Source organism: Hevea brasiliensis, chromosome 2, assembly GCF_030052815.1.
Source record: "Hevea brasiliensis isolate MT/VB/25A 57/8 chromosome 2, ASM3005281v1, whole genome shotgun sequence".
NCBI lineage: Eukaryota > Viridiplantae > Streptophyta > Magnoliopsida > Malpighiales > Euphorbiaceae > Hevea > Hevea brasiliensis.
In genome coordinates, this window is record NC_079494.1 from 110,624,115 (window position 1) to 110,641,812 (window position 17,698).

The 17,698-nt window shown below is 38.3% G+C and overlaps 6 protein-coding genes across 9 annotated transcripts; 2 read left to right on the forward strand and 4 right to left on the reverse strand.

Annotated features, from left to right (window-relative positions):
- Positions 1-393: 393 nt before the first annotated feature.
- On the reverse strand, positions 394-1,909 carry LOC110665485 (probable aspartic proteinase GIP2). Its single transcript, XM_021825636.2, has one exon. The coding sequence runs from the start codon at positions 1,881-1,883 to the stop codon at positions 570-572; it is 1,314 nt and encodes a 437-aa protein (XP_021681328.2). The 5' UTR covers positions 1,884-1,909; the 3' UTR covers positions 394-569.
- Positions 1,910-2,643: 734 nt separating this feature from the next.
- LOC110665581 (probable aspartic proteinase GIP1) lies at positions 2,644-4,405 on the forward strand. The gene has a single exon (XM_021825780.2). It carries the CDS (start codon positions 3,068-3,070, stop codon positions 4,364-4,366), a length of 1,299 nt encoding a protein of 432 aa, XP_021681472.2. The 5' UTR covers positions 2,644-3,067; the 3' UTR covers positions 4,367-4,405.
- A 498-nt stretch (positions 4,406-4,903) lies between these two features.
- LOC110665486 (probable aspartic proteinase GIP1) lies at positions 4,904-6,957 on the forward strand. The gene has a single exon (XM_021825638.2). It carries the CDS (start codon positions 5,054-5,056, stop codon positions 6,368-6,370), a length of 1,317 nt encoding a protein of 438 aa, XP_021681330.2. The 5' UTR covers positions 4,904-5,053; the 3' UTR covers positions 6,371-6,957.
- An 812-nt stretch (positions 6,958-7,769) lies between these two features.
- LOC110665487 (uncharacterized) lies at positions 7,770-9,644 on the reverse strand. 3 transcript variants are annotated; one of them, XM_021825640.2, is made up of 6 exons: positions 9,268-9,644; positions 8,991-9,194; positions 8,621-8,920; positions 8,359-8,520; positions 8,059-8,227; positions 7,770-7,950 (listed from the first exon to the last, which is right to left on the reverse strand). In XM_021825640.2, exons 1-5 carry the CDS (start codon positions 9,295-9,297, stop codon positions 8,093-8,095), a joined length of 831 nt encoding a protein of 276 aa, XP_021681332.2. In that variant the 5' UTR covers positions 9,298-9,644; the 3' UTR covers positions 7,770-7,950; positions 8,059-8,092. The 3 variants fall into 3 exon arrangements, with proteins under 3 accessions (XP_021681332.2, XP_021681333.2, XP_021681331.2); XM_021825641.2 differs by having other exon boundaries at positions 8,059-8,142; positions 8,564-8,920; positions 9,268-9,642; XM_021825639.2 differs by having other exon boundaries at positions 8,059-8,142; positions 9,268-9,632.
- Positions 9,645-9,970: 326 nt separating this feature from the next.
- On the reverse strand, positions 9,971-12,280 carry LOC110665488 (uncharacterized). The gene is made up of 6 exons (XM_021825642.2): positions 12,114-12,280; positions 11,794-11,997; positions 11,282-11,554; positions 10,915-11,079; positions 10,432-10,515; positions 9,971-10,272 (listed from the first exon to the last, which is right to left on the reverse strand). The coding sequence occupies exons 1-6, from the start codon at positions 12,231-12,233 to the stop codon at positions 10,165-10,167; spliced, it is 954 nt and encodes a 317-aa protein (XP_021681334.2). The 5' UTR covers positions 12,234-12,280; the 3' UTR covers positions 9,971-10,164.
- Positions 12,281-13,724: 1,444 nt separating this feature from the next.
- Positions 13,725-16,929, reverse strand: LOC110665490 (uncharacterized). Of its 2 annotated transcripts, XM_021825644.2 has the most exons (7): positions 16,488-16,927; positions 16,091-16,161; positions 15,854-15,962; positions 15,264-15,346; positions 14,760-14,918; positions 14,362-14,463; positions 13,725-14,128 (listed from the first exon to the last, which is right to left on the reverse strand). In XM_021825644.2, exons 1-7 carry the CDS (start codon positions 16,558-16,560, stop codon positions 13,976-13,978), a joined length of 750 nt encoding a protein of 249 aa, XP_021681336.1. In that variant the 5' UTR covers positions 16,561-16,927; the 3' UTR covers positions 13,725-13,975. The 2 variants fall into 2 exon arrangements, with proteins under 2 accessions (XP_021681336.1, XP_021681338.1); XM_021825646.2 differs by lacking the exon at positions 16,091-16,161 and having other exon boundaries at positions 16,488-16,929.
- Positions 16,930-17,698: the final 769 nt, after the last annotated feature.

A 17,698-nucleotide genomic window follows, 5' to 3' on the forward strand; every position in this document is an offset into this window, starting at 1 on the left:
AATTATAATTATGTTTTATTTTAATAGTAGATATAAGGTTATTTATAGTTTACTATAAGATCATAATTATAATTATAACTATAATTAATACATTAAAGACAATTTCAATAATCGTACTGATTATATGGGCAAGATAGCTTGGCATTTGATACATGTCATATACTTGCAAATATAAGTAATTATATGTAATTGTTAAAGGGCTAATTAGGAATTTTCAAGGGGACTGATTACGATCTTTGACCTTTCATTTTATGGTCATTAGCCGCCCATTCAAATTAAGGCAATCAGTGTGCTGGCGTACAGCAGAAAACTACTGTCCTAATTAAAATTCAATTTTCGTTGCTTTTTGATTGATTTTGTTATTTGTTAAAGCCAACAACAATAGACGAAAAATAAGTACTAGATTTGGTCGGTTCACCCAATGTAATAATATTAATTATCTTAGCTTAATCAATTTGGGGGAGATTATTGATAACATCAGTCATGCCCCCTTATTTCTTCAGGAAAATTAAAAATTGGAAAAAAAAAAAAAGATACAACACAGATGATTTACTGAAGATTCTTGAAATCTAAGCAATGGAAGTGAAGTTGAAGTTGGAGCAAGTGGTCTGCCTGCCAAAGAGCAGAGAGCTAAACCCGAGCCTTGAAGTAGCCAAATCGAATTGCAACAGATTGTTCTCCAGCTGATACCCACCAATAACGATTGAAGTTCTTGGATTTGATCCACCATTAACCAACCCAAGGCACAGCACATCATCGCTAACTTGCACTACTGAATTCGCACCGAAGATACTCCAAGTCACGTTCTCATTCTGCAACACCAGAGAAATGGTTGGCACACCATACCCCAAACGTGTGCTAAGCACGTTCTCTGTGCTAAAGCAAACATCAAATGGTGCCACAGAATCCACAGTGGTGATGTTCCTTGCTGCAGCCTCACTGATAAATGTCTCAGTGACTGCCTTGAAAATGGAAGACTCTAAGACAGTGTATGGGTTTACTGTGCTTATTTTTGTGCCGCCATTGCCCTCGCTGTCAATGGTCAGTAGGGTGGAGTTCAAGGGGACAGTTTTGTCGTCGATCTTAATAGATGTTACCCCAATGAAATATTCAGCTGAGGGCTCGCCTTGGGTGGAAGCTGCGGCTGTGCTTACTGGGTTGATGAAGAGAGGTGTGAAGGTGAGTGATTGAGATGTATATTGCACATTAGGAAGGAAGTTATAGGGACCATCACCAAAGAATATTACTCCATTAGATGCTAAGCAAATGGCAAATTTTCTGTGGAAGCTAAAGGCGGAGGCAAATTGAGAAGGAAGTGCGGCTCTAGTCCTGCCAAGTCCAGCCATGCCTACAACACCACTAGCAAGACCCTCTAGTAAAGAGGTGGGAGCACAAGAGAATAAGAACCGTGGCACAGTTACTGCTTGACCAGGGTTCGACCCATTGGTGGAATTGACAGAAACAACATCTGTAGCGAGTTCACCACCAGTGGCAGTTCGTGTCACAGGGTTGTCAGGCGAAACACCACAAGTGTTGTTGTTGCAGCCTGGCCTAGGCCCTGAGAAACAGTCACCGCAGCCATTGGCTCCACCCAGTGAGCATAAGGCGGAACCACACCTGGCAGGGCGGTAGGTGGAAGAGACATAACCTTGGTCGCAATCAACCCAGAGGAATTTGCCACCAAGGTGAACAACAAGGTTAATGGGCACCAGAGGGGTCCTCTGTTCTATTTGGGTAACATATTGGCGAGTGGAAGCATCTTTTGAGACTGGAACGACGAGGGCCTTGGGGCGGAAAGATTGTTGAGCAAAAGAAGGGGAGAAGAAAAGGAAGAAGAAGAAGAGGAGAGAAGATAATAGAAAGTATTGAGCAGAGGAGGCCATTGTTATGTGATTAGAGATGTATGAAATGGCTGAATCCTCATCTATTTATATTAGCCTGCCTCATCTATTCACGTAAATAGTATAAAATAAACAATTGTAAAAAAAAAAAAAAAAAAAGGCAGCTTCAAGCACGGCAACTTGATTTTGGCTTTTTGACCAAATGATCATGTTAATCCGTTAATAATGTACAAAAAGTCAAAACAGATCTGCTTTTAGCATTTCCGTATTAAATATGTAATAATATATTATTAATTTGTGTGTACATATATTATATTTTTATAAAAAAAAAGATCATATTAAAAAAAATTTTAAAAATATGTCATCCAGTCTATGCTACAATATTTTCTTTTCTTAAAGATACTGTGTGTATATAAATAAAAAAGATTTTGTGGCTATCAACTTGTTTTGGTTTGAGGGCCTGATGACTCTGGAAGATGGCGTATTCAAAGGTGATAGCCTGGAATCAATAGTCAAACAAATCAATTATTTAATCCAATAGAAAAATTATTAATCAATAATTAATAAATTAAGCATGATCGGAATGTCAAGCCAAAATGTGTTGTATGGATAAAATGAGAAGAAAAGTACATTAGCTATGGCGGCAAGTTTTCTCTCTGTTCACATCAAAGCATCTCAACATATCCATCCATAGCCATGGCCTGACACCTGACGTTCCCATTCAAAAGACCTGATCATATATTTGTATTTTGCGATTTGAGACAGATTTTTGTTCAACCTATATACTGTACACGGGAAAACACTTGCATTCATTCAAAACCCAAAGGCCTGCCCTGTAAATGGACGAACTGGGTTTGCACAGTACATCTCCAACTATTCGATTTAATTCCATGGAACCCGATTTGATCATTCCTTTCAAAAGAGGAAGATATCGGTAGTGACGACTGAAGGTGAGATTTTTAGATTATCTATTGAGGACAGGGCAAGCATATGCCATATATAAATATAGAGCAATGCCCCCACCCAAATGAAGATACAAGCCGGCTCACAGATTATTGTTGAATATGAAACGCAGCATATCTTCACTCCCCTGCATGAAAGCTTACCCATATATACTCAAAACCACATTTTTTTTGAATCTCCACTACCCCAACTTCGGCTTATATATATATACTGTATAAACACTCATGCATCTACATTCTACACTCTGAAGATCAAACTCAAAAATGTCTCTTTATTCGCTTCTCTTTTTCCTCTCCTTCATTTCCTCTTTAGTTCTTCCTCTCCATGCAGCGTTTCTTCTACCTATTCAAAAAGATCATACCACCAGCCAATACACCACCACAGTGTACCTAAAGACCCCTCTCCAGCCCACCAAATTACTTCTCGATCTTGGTGCTTCCTTCACCTGGGTGGACTGCTACCGAAACTACAACTCTACCACTTACCAGCACATCCCCTGCGGTACCCCTCTCTGCGATTCCTTCCACTCCCTCGCTTGTGGCAACTGCTACGAGCCACCTGGCCCAGCGTGCGCCAACGACACCTGCGAGTTCTTCCCGGAGAATTCTGTGACTCGTAAGGTCAACTTAGAAGCTGCACTAATAGATTCCCTCGCCGTGCCCACCACCGATGGATCAACTCAGGGTCCAATAGCTCACGTCAAAAACTATATCTTCTCCTGCGCACGTACTGCTCTTCTTCAGGGCCTGGCTGCAGGGGTCTCGGGCACGGTGGCAATGGGAAGGTCGAATATCTCGCTCCAGGGGCAAGTTAGAACTGTTTTTTCTGCTCCCAACTATTTTGCGCTTTGCTTGTCTGGTTCGCGAAAGTTTCTTGGCGTGGCTTTTATTGGTACCAGTGGACCATATAATTTCTTGCCCGGAATCGAGGTTGGAAAATCGCTGATTTACACTCCCCTGATTTTGAACCCAGTCGGCGGCACCGTCATAACATACGCAAATCACCCATCCGATGAGTACTTCGTCGGGTTGACTTCCATAAAAGTCAACGGGAAGGTGGTGGTCTTAAATCAGACACTCCTGGCCATTGACAGCGAGACTGGTTTTGGTGGGACAAAGATCAGCACCGTTGTTCCTTATACGACACTGCAGACCTCCATTTACAAGGCATTCACCGAGGCATTCGTTAAAGAATCCTCCGCTATGAACCTCACCCTAACTAACGCTGTCAAGCCATTCAGTTTCTGTTTCTCCGCAAAGGAGATTGTGAGCACCCGTGTGGGACCGGAAGTGCCGACCGTTGATCTTGTGATGCAAAGTGAAGAAGTGTATTGGAGGATGTTTGGATCCAATTCCATGGTAAGGGTGGCACACAAAGGTGAGGATGTGTGGTGCTTGGGTTTTGTGGATGGTGGGGCAAATCCAAGAACGTCGATCGTGATTGGTGGGCATCTGATGGAGGATAATCTGCTGCAGTTTGATCTGGAGTCAAATAGATTGGGATTTAGCTCCTCACTTCTGTTCCAAGGGACCACGTGTGCTAATTTCAACTTCACTATCTAAAAGTTTTTAATTTAATAAAAAGGAAATCAAAATTCATTATGAATCTTTTAATTTAATAAACAATGGAAGAAAACTAAATTTTATTTATTTTTTTTATAAATAAAGATAAAGTGATGGACCCATTACCAAAAAAATTTATCATGGGGTATGGTTTCATGAGCACAGGTGAAAGTATCCACACATAATAGATTGTGTGATATATTTATTAAATATATTTATAAAATATACAAATCTTACTTAAATATAAGTTTATAATAAATTACATTAGACAATAATGTATTTAGGAAGATTTTAATATAGAAAATAATGAGTTTATTTCTAATATTTATTATAAATTTAAAATATAAATATATTAAATTTTACCTATATCTTAAGTTAACTCATAATAAATTGAGTTTATTTAATAATATATTAAAAATATTAAAAAATAATATCTTCTTCTTATAAAAAAATAATTTTTTTGTAATATAAAAAATAAAATTCATATAATTATAAAAAATAATACAAAAACATCGGATCCAGTTAATAGTTCCGGTAACACTGAAATAATGGCCGAAGTTCTTGGTATATGTTGTCTACTCTGCTGGCTGACTAATTCATCACTTCGTAACTCTCTGTACTAGCCTTAATTATTTCCATCCCCCTCTCTCTTATCCAACATTATACATTGACAAGAACAGAGACACAATGTCACCCGAATTCTTCTTCTTCTTTTTCTTCCTCTTCTGTTTTCCCGGTATCCTCTGTCCACTTCTTGCCCAAACAGCACTTATAGCACCCATCCACAAAGATCCCGATAGCCTTCTTTACACTGTGACTGTTTATTTAAAAACTCCTCTTCAACCCACCAAATTACACCTTGACCTTGGCGCATCCTTCACCTGGGTCGACTGCTTCAAAGACTACAACTCCACCACTTACCAACACATCCCCTGCGATTCTCCTCTCTGCAATTCCTTCCACACCTTCTCATGCGCCAACTGTTACGACCCTCCGGGTCCCGCCTGCTCCAACGACAGCTGCTCTATTTATCCCGAGAACCCTGTCACTCGCCAGGCCACTGTCGCCACCGCACTCATCGACTCGCTCGCATTGCCTACTACTGATGCGTCTGCTCCCGGTCAAATGGGTCTCATACCCGAATTTATCTTCTCTTGTTCGAGGACCTTTCTCCTTAATGGACTCGCTAAGGAGGTTACTGGACTTGCCGCACTTGGCAGGTCCAACCATTCGCTCCCAGCGCAGATTAGCAACGCCTTCTCTTCTCCTCGCTATTTTGCGCTGTGTCTGTCAGGCTCAACTTCAGAAGCCGGCGTGGCGTTTTTTGGAACGAGAGGGCCCTACATGTTTTTGCCAGGGGTTGATCTGTCGAAGTCGCTTGTTTACACCGGACTAATTTTGAATCCGGTGGGGAGCACAGTAATATCCTACAACCAACAACCGTCCGATGAGTATTACATAAATTTGACCAGCATTAAAGTCAACGGAAAAGCCGTTGAAGTCAACATCTCGCAGCTGGCCATCGATGAGAACGGGTTTGGAGGAACGAAGCTCAGCACCGACACTTCATATACCACTTTAGAAAGTTCTATTTACCAGGCTTTTGTCAAGGCATTTGTAAATGAATCCGCCGGGTTGAACCTGACGGTAACGAGTGCAATCAAACCTTTTGATGTATGCTATCAAGCGAGTGACATTATTAACACGCTTGTGGGACCGGGTGTCCCGACGGTTGATCTGGTGATGGAAAGCGAAGATGTGTTTTGGAGGATATTTGGATCGAATTCGATGGTGAGGATTGAGAGGGACGGCCTGGACGCGTGGTGCCTGGGATTTGTGGATGGTGGAATCAATGCGAGGACGTCTATAGTGATCGGTGGGCATCAGATGGAGGATAATTTACTGCAGTTTGATTTGGAGTCGAAGATGTTAGGATTTAGCTCCTCCGTTCTGCTCAAACGGACCACCTGTGCTAACTTCACCTTAAGTTCCAATTTCGGATAGGTAACGAGCTAATTGGGCTTTTCATTAATTTTTTATTTTGGAAAATTTATGTAATTATACTAGCAGTACCAGAACCTGAAAATTAGCTCTTATGTTTAGTTCAGTCTAAATTATTGGATCCTTATCTTAGTCAGCAAACTTGGTTATGGTTGATAAATGGGTGGTGACGTGGGACAAGGAGGAATATAATTGTATGGCGGTAGTGGCCTCTGTGCCATCTCCTCAAAACCATCTATTGCCGCCACAATTGAGTTCAAAATCTTGCCGACAAAAAGGGGTTGCCTTTTTTATTGCAAGGCCACTTCCTTGTTCCTACACCACCAGCATTGGCAGGTGCTGGTCCTTTCAGCATGTTGGGCTTACGCATGTGAACCATAATGATCTTCACGGTGTGGTCATCACCATGGTTTGATTCATCACTGTCTTAGTAAATCATCCTTATGTTTCCAGATTGGGTTAGCTCCAACTGTTTTCAGTCTTGGATTCTTGGCCATTTCTTGCAATTGCTCATGTTTAGCTCTTTGAAAATAATGGAATCCATTGGGTTGAGCATTGCTATGGTTGCTCAAAAGAGGATCTTTTTCCCACGAGTTCTGTTCTGCATTTTTCCCTGCTTTGGCGAACACTTGATTATTTACCGGTATGCGCGGATATGTTGGGCTTGAGATTGTCACTTTTCCCTCATTTGCTTCTATGTTGATAGCGTGCTTACCTACCAATTTATAAAAACAAAGCTTAAAAATACACCAAGACAAACTTCATTGAAATATCTGTGATTGAAGTGAATCTTGTGGAGCTCACAACTTAAAACATGCCATGGAGTTTTTGCAAGCGTTTCTTAACCTTCTTTTGACAAATTTCACACACCATGTTCATTTTCAAAACACAGATCTGCAATAATCGCAATTTCTTTTTCATTTTCAATCTAGTTTAATCCAAATAATTCGATCAATAAAGAAATTTTCTATATGATATGTAGGGATAAATTAAGCAAAAACCTGAGGAGTAACTGGAGCATGATCCACTGGAAATGTCTTTGTAATCACCTAAGATTGCAGCCTCCAAACTGCTTGAATGCCTTTTTTAATAGTCTATCAGGACTCAGAGGCTATTAGAGATTACTTGAGAAATCAAGAGGTGTAGAGTGATTTTATATGCAGATAAGTGATCTTTTTCTTAAACAAAGAATAAACTCCTGATTCATTGTCAATTAAAGATAACTAAGAAACTGCATGAGAGATTTAATGCAGCCATCTGCGTTCTATATGCTAATAAAAGCTTTGATTCTTCTGATTAATGAAATTTGGACAATAAAAGGGATTGCAAAATTTTTACTGAGGAATCCAGACTATAAACTCAAACCGGATTTCTAAAAGAAAACAAAAAAATAGTTAGAGAATGTTCAATTCAGTTATTGCCATTTATTTAATTTAGTCAAACACGCATGATGCAAATTGAGGTAACTCTCTCATCTAAACTAGAAGAGAGCCTTCCATGACATTAACAGCTTTCCCTCGCAGCAGCACTCTATCATTCTGCACATCCAAATGAATGCTCAATTTTCCACTTCTACGTGATGCCTGATCAAATTATACAATGGAAGTAATACATTATTTTCAAAAACTATTCAATCTGTGTGTGTGTGTGTGTGTGTTAGAGAGAGAGAGAGAGAGAGAGAGAGAGAGTACCACATATGCCATAAAATCACACTTCCCCAGCTTTTTACTCCAATAGGGTGCTAAGGCACAATGTGCACTCCCACAAACAGGATCCTGAAGAGTGCAAACACGTAATGTCTTTGTCACCACATAACGAACCATATTTATCTTTGTCAAGTCTTCCAAATATTCTTGAGAACTTGGCGACAAGACAAAGTTAGTGCTTTGTGTCAGGAACTTGTTTGAGTGTTTCATTGAGTTAGGAAAACCTTTCCATTTTAATGGAAGGCATTGAAATAACTGATGCCAAAAAATAACTATATATGTTACCTCATTGACTCTGAATTTCGGGCAGAAGAAACGACTATAAAAATCAAAACCAGACTCTGGTGGAGCAACTCCAGAAACAATAATCCCCCTTCCGGGACATTTTAGAACCTCATCAAAACGTGGCTGCAATTCTTCAACAGCTTTACCAGATGGCAGCACAACCTACAATAATATGACAACCTTTTGCCATAGAAAACTTCAAAACATACAGATATAAAGGAGGGGATAAGGTAAGAGGATAAGACTTGAGAGATATTATTACAAAGAGGTCATCTGCAGCAGTAGTCCTCTTGATATCAATTATGGTAGCGCCATTCAGAGCTCTAGAAACAAAGGCAACATCAGCAGAACTGAATTCTGCTAATGGGACAGTCGGGAAATTTAATTCAATAACAAAGCTCTCTTCTGCTTCACCATATTGAGCAGCAGTAAAGATATCAGGAGTCTTCTTAGCTGTTAGAATCCCAGAAAGCGTCTCAAACTCAATTATGCTGGAATTCACCAACCCATTACTAAACAGAGCATGTGAAGCCGCCAATGTTACATGACCACAAAGCTTGACCTGCAAAAGGATGGGATTGGGTATTTTCCTAATTTAAAATGACTCAAAAGGGAAGGGGAAATTAGTGTACCTCAGCCACAGGAGTGAACCACCTGAGAGGGAACCTGGGATTTGAAGAAACATCATCGGACTGGGTGACTACAGTCAAGAATCCGGTAGTGGGGATGTTGAACTCGGCGGCCACAGCTTGCATCCATTTCTCATCTCTCTCGTCCTCTAACATACATACCACTCCAGGATTTCCCTTGAAAGCCGAGTCGGCAAACGCGTCCACCTGCTCAAAACTCATAGCCGATTCATACCAACACAGAAGCAGTTGTAAATATGAATGTGTTTAGAGAAAGTACCAAAAAGTATCTGACGAACGTTTTTTCCATTTTCTACCCACCGAAAAAGAGATGAATTTGGGTACAGATAACTGTAGGCGAGAAAAAGACAAGTCGCAGAGATAAAATCGTATAAAACAGATAAACAGAACATCCTCATATCTTTCTTTTGGATTTTTGTTTTTTTTAATTTTTTGGAAAAATGCCTGTCAATAATTTGAAATAAAATAATGATATTTCTTTTTTTATAATTTCCCCTCAGTTACTATTCTTAAGGTTTATCATAATTTTCTTTTTATTTTTATACCTATAAATTAAATTTATTCTGGTGCGAATGATTTAAAACAAAAAATTTTAATTTAATAAAAATATATATTTTATTCAATTAATTAGAATTATAAATATATATTAAATTCATAAACATAATAAACATCTCATTTGAACGTAAATTTAAAATAATTTTATTTGAAATTCACAATTTATTAATAATTTATATTAAATTAAATCAAAATCCTTTATTTTAAATTTTAGTATCTAAACATAGCATAAAAAAATTTATTTTTTAAGAAATAAAAGTCAGTGTAATAATTTATTTAAATTCTTTTTTTATAAATAATTTATTCTAAACAAAACCTTTAAGATTCCTTCAATTTTGATACTCATGTCAAAAAAAAAAAAATTATCCCTTCCATCTGCTAGTCTCTACCAAAGAGTTCAATAAAACTAGCAAAGAAGCTGATACGAGCTGGTCATTGCATTCAAGGGTTCCAAATGCAGAATTCAGGAGAAAAAAATGAACTTCTAGGGAAAGGCAACAAAACAAGTTTTCAGAATTGAGATTGGAAAGGGAATCTTCAATTCAATGGTTGCCATTATTTCAATTTAGTAATATATGCCCAGTGGAAATACCACCAAAATCTAAACTAAAAGAGAACCTTCCATCACAGTAACAGCTTTCCCTCGCAGCAGCACTCTCTGATTCGGCTCATCCAGATGAATGTTTAATATTCCACCTCTAGGTGATGCCTGACCAAAGTAAACAACATGAGTTTTATGTACTAGAACTGCATTCCATGTCTCTGAGTGTGTTTGGAAACTTTCATGAATCTATAATGCGTGCATGTGTAATCGAGAGAAAATGGGAAATGGTAGAGGCATGGAGGAGGGAGGGTGGAGAGTAAGTACCTGATAGGCCATAAAATCGCAGTTGCCCAGCTTCTTGCTCCAATAGGGGGCTAAAGCACAATGCGCACTCCCAGTAACAGGATCCTGAAGCATTAAAACATGTAACATAAGAAAAAGTTTGTTGATTCAATTTCATTTATTAATTTCCTTATTGACATTAGCCTTGTCACAATGCCTAGACCAACAGTGATTCAGTAATTAACAGTGGCACAAGGAGTTACTGACAGATAACTAGCCAGGTAGAAAGGAGCAGTCTTAATTTAGTTTATCATATTCCATTCAATTTGCAGGACTTGATACTAATCAGACTTAGGCAAAAGATAGTTAATTTCAAGAATTTCTTAGAATTACTTAACTGAATTAGCGAAAATCTTTACATTGTACTTTGTAGCGGAAGGCATGTAACAAATCAATTAGCATTTGGATTTAGGAGTAAGGAAACCATTACATGCAATAACCAATAACAAATGCCAACATATATACCTCATTGATCCCAAATTTGGGACAGAAGTATCGACTATAAAAGTCAAATGCAGAATCTGATGGAGCAACCCCAGAAACAAGTATCCCCCCCTTTCCAGGACATTTTAGCATCTCATCAAACTGTGGCTGTAATTCTGTAACAGCTTTTGCAGACGGCAGCACAACCTACGAGAATGTGGAGCTTCATTAAGTTACATATACAAAAGAACTCCTCATACATGCCACAAATACTCTCTACAAGCAAAGGCTACCATATCCAGAATTCTATCCCAGATGATGAAACATAATAACATGATGGTTAACCCCGTTCATGATAATATGAAATGAGATGCAAGATATCTAAGAGGAAATGGACGAGAGGTATTACAAAGAGGTCATCTGCATAACTCTTTATATCAATTATTGAAGCACCATTCAGGGCTTTAGAAATTGGTGCAAGATCAATAGAGTTGAATTCTGTAATTGGGAGAGCAGGGAAATTCAACTCAACGAGAAAGCAATCTTTTGCTTCGCCATCAGGAACCTTCTTAGCAGTTAGGATGCCAGATAGTGTGACAAACTCAATTATGTTAGAATTTACCAAACCATTAGAAAAGAGGGCGTGTGAAGCCGCTAGAGTTGCATGACCACAAAGCTCAACCTGCCAAAAATGAATTGGTATTTCGAAATTTAGAAACAGAACACATCAATTATAGAGGAGAGCACAATGAATATTATTGGAGTGGTCAGCAATAGCATAGTACACCCATCAGTTTAGCTAGCTGCCAAAACCCAAAACCAAACCAGTAGATCTCCTCAAGAAGATAAAAGCAACTGCAAGTAAGCCAAATCCATCCAATTGATCTAAATATAGTTTGTGAAAAGAGGAAATCAAGATACCTCAGCAACAGGAGTAAACCACCTGAGACGGAACTTGGGATTTGAATTAACAGTACCGGAGTCAGCGATGGGAGTCAAATAGCAGGTCTCGGATAATTTGAACTCAGTTGCCACACCTTGCAACCAATTTTCATCTTTCTCTTCCTCAAGTAAGCACACCGCTGCGGGGTTCCCCTTGAAGGCGGAGTCTGTGAACGCATCCACCTGATCAAAACTCAAAACTGATTCATACCCACCTAAGGTAGTTATGGAAATTGGAAAAAAAAAAAAAAAGGGGTAAGAGTTACGGAAATGTCTGCAAATCTAGAGAAAGAGAGTACCACAAAGTATTTAACGAGTTTTCTCCCCATCCTCCACGCTCCCAGAAGGAAAGATAGAAATAAGTTATGAATCAGAAGGAAAGTTGCTTCGCAGGAGGAGGTTTTGTAATAGAAGAACATGACAAAACTTTAGTGGCTGTGGTTTTAATGGTCAAAAGACTCGAAACGGCGGCTATGGTGGTTTTTTTTTTTTAATTTATTTCAATTATTAGCCAATTAATTTTTGAATTTTGATAATTATATTAATTAATTTATAATATTTTACTTTAATTACTAAGTAATTTATTCATTTATTTTTCTCATATTTTGCTTTTTTTTTTGAAAACAGAAACATACTTCATACTTCAACCCACGCCCTAGCAGTTACGAACTGTAGGAAAGAGCCTGGAAATCCGAAACTCAGTTAAACCAAGCCAAGCCAATCATAACCTCTTCTTCAGCAGCACCCTATTGGCCATTATCTTCCCTCTCCCCCCTCCCTCACAGCCTCATTGCAAATTTTAGGTAAAAATAAGGATGTCCAGTGAAAAGAATCCAACTAGTTTTCAGATACAATAACTCAATTGAGATTCAACAGGGATTTTCAATTCAGTAGTGGAATTTAGTAATACATGCAGTGGAATAACTCCAAAATCTAGGCTAGAAGAGAGCCTTTCGGCAGCATTCTCTGCTTCTGCTCATCCAAATAAATTTTCAATATTCCACTTCTAGGTGATGCCTGACCAAATTAAACAATCTGAGCAATATGCAATTGAAAAAAAAAAAAAAAAAAAAAAACTTTTTTCATGTCCTTGTGCATACATGTTTGAGAGGGAGAGAAATGGCGGGAGCAGGGAGGAGAAAGTACTCACACACACACTTTTCCAGCTTTTTGTCCCAGTAGGGAGCTAAAGCACAAAGTGCACTCACGCAAACAGGATCCTGAAATATTTAAACATGGAGCATGAGAAAATGCTATGCTGATTCAATTTCATTTACTAGTTTCAGTCCCCATTTTAGCATTGTCTTCTGTGATGAACAGTGGCGCAAAGAGTTACCAGAACAGAAATTAGGCGGCCATAAAAGTAGCAGTCTTTATGCTAGGTAACCCTTCTTTCTTAAAGGAAGTTGAGGTTGTAAGTTCTCTCTTACCTATTCCATTTTGGTGTATCATACTAACAGTTTGCAGAACTTGATACCCATGAGAATTTAGCATAAGCCGGACACTCATGAGAATTTAGCATAAGCGGGACAGTTAATGTCAAGGAGTTCTTTAAATTACTTCATTAAATTATCAAGTCTTTCTATTGCAATGGACGAGATGTAATAAAACCAATTAGCATTTGCAGTTACGAAAATATTCTTCCACACATTAATTAAAGAAAAAAAAGTCATAAATATATATGAAAAAAAAAAAGCCATTCACAGGAACACAGGATGTTCCTTAGATGCCTCCGAATGCGATATATAATAATAATAATATATATATAAAAAAAAAGTTGGAATAGATTGTTATTGAACTAACATTTAAAGTCTGTCACCTTTCATATTCGGAGTTTAGTTTGCACTAAATCCTCCACAAGAAGCAGAGGCAAAAGAACTGCAACTTCAAAGCCATCCATTACAAAGGTGAATCAAAAGAATTAATCCAATAAGACCTGCAATCAACCTCTTTAGTTGATTGGAAACATATTTGTACATTCAGACGCTCCAGCATATCACAGAAGCTAGAGGTCAATAAACTACATGTCATAAATGGTACAAAGTGAATGAAAAGTTACATCCACGTTAAATATTACAACCTCATTTCAGGATCCGGCACGGATCATGAAGAGTTTTATTTATTTATATACAGAACATGGAGCTCCTGCTGCCCAATTAGATCACCAAACACCTTCCTTGGACATTTTCAGAAAATGCGACAGGGTGACATTTGGAAGATCAACCACACCCATTTTCTTCTTCTTTATCCTAGTTGTCTTCAATGACTCTTTGTCCTTGGACTCGGACACTGTCACTGACACCAAGTTGTAAAACTGCTCAAGGAGAGAAATCTTAGTAAGTCTGCATAGACTTTGATGTCAGATGGTAAAAACATCATAAAAAAAGGATAAGAAAAGTTTTAGGTGCACCTATATAATCTCACATTGGTGAATCATGTAATCATATATATTTTTTCTCTAAACTCATACTATTGTCTGCAGAAAAATAAGCTACCCCTTCTCGATTTGTTCATATTCAAGGTAAATATCAAATAACAAAAATTCACCTCACAGACACCATGCAGCAACAATCTATGAAAGGGATCTTGAACTTGTAATGAAAGAACTTCTTCATCTCCACTCTCCTGAATGAAGGCTCGTATGCATGCCTGAAAAAGTTAAGATTCAACAATAATAAACATTTGGCTATTCTATTTCTACATCAGAAGAAGGAAACATGCACAGGAGATCCATATGAATTTTCTGCGTATATTGTTGGTGACATCAAAAACAAACAAGAAACCATAAGTGAAAGCTATTTGAATGGTATTTGTCATCGTGATAGCAGTGCAATCATAGAACTAATCAATGACCTAAGTATAACTGAATGATAGAAACTTTCACTTATCAGAACAAAGCGCAAGTGACCTTAACAATTCCAAACACACACAAGGCAATTGTGTACCTCATAGCCTTCAATGAGATCTGTAAGAAAGCTACGGCGAAGTGCCTCTCTTGTTCGGCAATCTATTCTATGCCATGCTTTTAAGACAGCCACCTTGTTGGCATCAACATGACCCCTCCTCTTTGTGGATGGGCCACTTAGGGAATCAATAATATGAGCCTACAATAAAGAAAAGAAAACTAAATTTAGAACATATTACCACTGCACATTTTAATTATCAAATAATTGCTTTTAGCCTATAATGTGTATCTTCAGTAACATTTAGCATTAAAACACAATCTAATGACTAATAAACACATATCAAAGTCATAATTCATGAGTAACAATCTTAATTCTGAACGATAGTATAAAGTATTATAAAAGCTCATATTGCCTTTCAAAATCTTATTTAACTTAATTGTCACTCCAAAATATCAGTAATGATAAAAGACAAAATATCAGCTTCAACAACAGACCAGTTCACAAAGATTAAAACATCCTTTGATGAACAAAAATCAAAGAGACCTGTTTGTCCATGTCTATATTCCTAAATTTCTCCCACTCTCCCACATTAGTCATGCTAAATGGTGACGGTGGTACGTCATCACCTGTAAAAAGAACCCAAAAATCAGCGCTAATATGGCACATGTTGAAAGTAATAATGTGAAGAGATCATTGCAAAGAAGGAGCCACTGAGACAAATGTTGACCACAAAGTAGGTATATTACTGCAGTCATTAGAGTACAAGAACACAACATATAGTCTGTTGTCTTGAAGCATCACCAGCATTTTTTTTTTTTTGGTGGGGTGGGGGAAGTTCCACTGTGATGATGTTTTGACTATAAAATGGAATCGTGCTTTTTTACTAATGAAAACTAGGTTTAGTGAGTGACAAATGCAACACTTTGAAGTTCAACTACAAGAATAACAATACACATTTTGACTTCAACTTCAGGGGGCATAATCTGCTAGCTTATCTGTTCAACTACTGTTGCAATTACCAAATGGCTCTTTAGATTGCTTTATGAGCCTTGATACAAGGCAACTATGTATGCAGAGCTAGTAGAATGCCAACAAGTCCCATAATCTAGGCTGGATATATCATTAGTGATTACCCCAAGGTGGTGGAGCAAACAAGCCTCTAATTTCATCTGCATTCAAGCGAGGAACAAGTTCCATCAACAAACGATCATTTATCCATCTCCGAGATCTTCTGTTGCTGACCTGAATCAAATAAGAAATAAGCCACACACTGAGATTAGTTCCTTGATATCAGGGAAGAATGTATCAGAATAACGATCCAAGTTCTCTCAAATACCAAGAAAACAGCAAAAAAACGAAGGAAAATTTACTTTTCCAGTCAAGCTCTCAAGGAACTCGATCTTCTTCTCAATTGAGAGACCTCGGGACTTCGCATTCTCAGCTGACAACAATCAAATGGGAAAAAGACCAATCTTTAAGAAGGCACAAAAAGTGATAGAAAAGGGGTTAAAAAAAAAAGGTAAAACTGCCTGAAAAATGGGACCTGGGTATGGCAATTAGTATGAAAAAACAGCAAATAGGAATCATATATAAGCAAATTCCCAAATTTCTCATATAAAATTCGATTCTTCATAGTAATCCTAATTGGCTTTCCCAAAATAAAGGACCAAAATCGCAACTTTACACTCAGATATTACGAGATTAAGCAAGAACTATTGAATAAAGAAATAAATAGTCACCAAGTATAGATATAGACAGATAGAATACCTTTTGAAGAATCAAGGAGGGGAGATGAAAGAAGACCTTCTTCTACGAGCTGCAGGACCTCAGGAGTGGCCATGATTGATTGAGCACTGATCAGATCTGTATCCTTCCGATATTGATTTCAGAGTTTGAGGAGCAGAAAGCGAGACCAAGAGAAGAGAAGAGGTAATAACCCTGTTTGAGGTAAGAAAAGAAAGGAAAGGACCACAACAGAGGAATATGCCCCGTGTCTGATGCAGATACTTTTATTTTTTTCTCTATTTTTCTATGTGATTTCCGATTCCGAAGGTGGTTGGACATTGTGTACCGCAATACCCTTCTCTTCCGTTGGTTTTCATTAATGTACAACCGCTCCAAGCTGGAATGTTAGAAGAGAGTTGCTTGGTGGCCACGGACGTTGGACCTTATGGGAGAACCGTGGACGATGAGGAAAGCTTCACTTGTCAAACTCCTCCAATTTTTTTTTTTCAAATTTTATTAATTTGAAGAATCAGTACAAATTCCAAAGCCTAATAGACATACCCAGCAATACAAGCCCAAGCCCACAACAGAGACAGATAATAGAGAATTTGAGGCCCAGCCAGCCCTAATCATATTATAAGGCCCATAGGTCTACAAACATAGAAACCCTAGGGTTAGGCACATCAAAGCTCGAAGATCAACCAGCTTTCTCAGTGCGTTGCCTATCTCCACCCACCGTCTAGAAGAGAAAACATCTAGTCTCTTACAATTGAAATACCAGTCAAGCACAGGAGAGCCTTCCAAACCACCCACTGATGCCCTTCTTTCAAACGACCATTGGAGCGTTAAGAAGGCCCCAAAGCTCAGAACCATTATCAGTGACCTTTGGAGGGTGACGCATAGCATGGCTCAACGGCGTCTCACTCTCTTGTAGCCTTAAGGGGTTAGACACCATTAGTCAAGGTTGGCACTCGGACCCAAAGATGTCGTCCGTCATTGCTTCACTAGAGCAACCCTCTTACCTACATAAGTATCTCAAATCTACAACTGCTCAAGTTGACAAACACAGCACACATTCTTAATATACCACGGTCACCATAAACACCACAAACTTACAATCAAAATCAAAAGAAAATCCCAACTTCGAGATGAGGAAGGAGAAACTCATACTGTAGCTTAGGGAAGAACCTTTGCCTACTCAAGAGGGGCAGAGGAAGGCTCGAAGCAACAGTAAAAAAGATAGCTTAAAAATC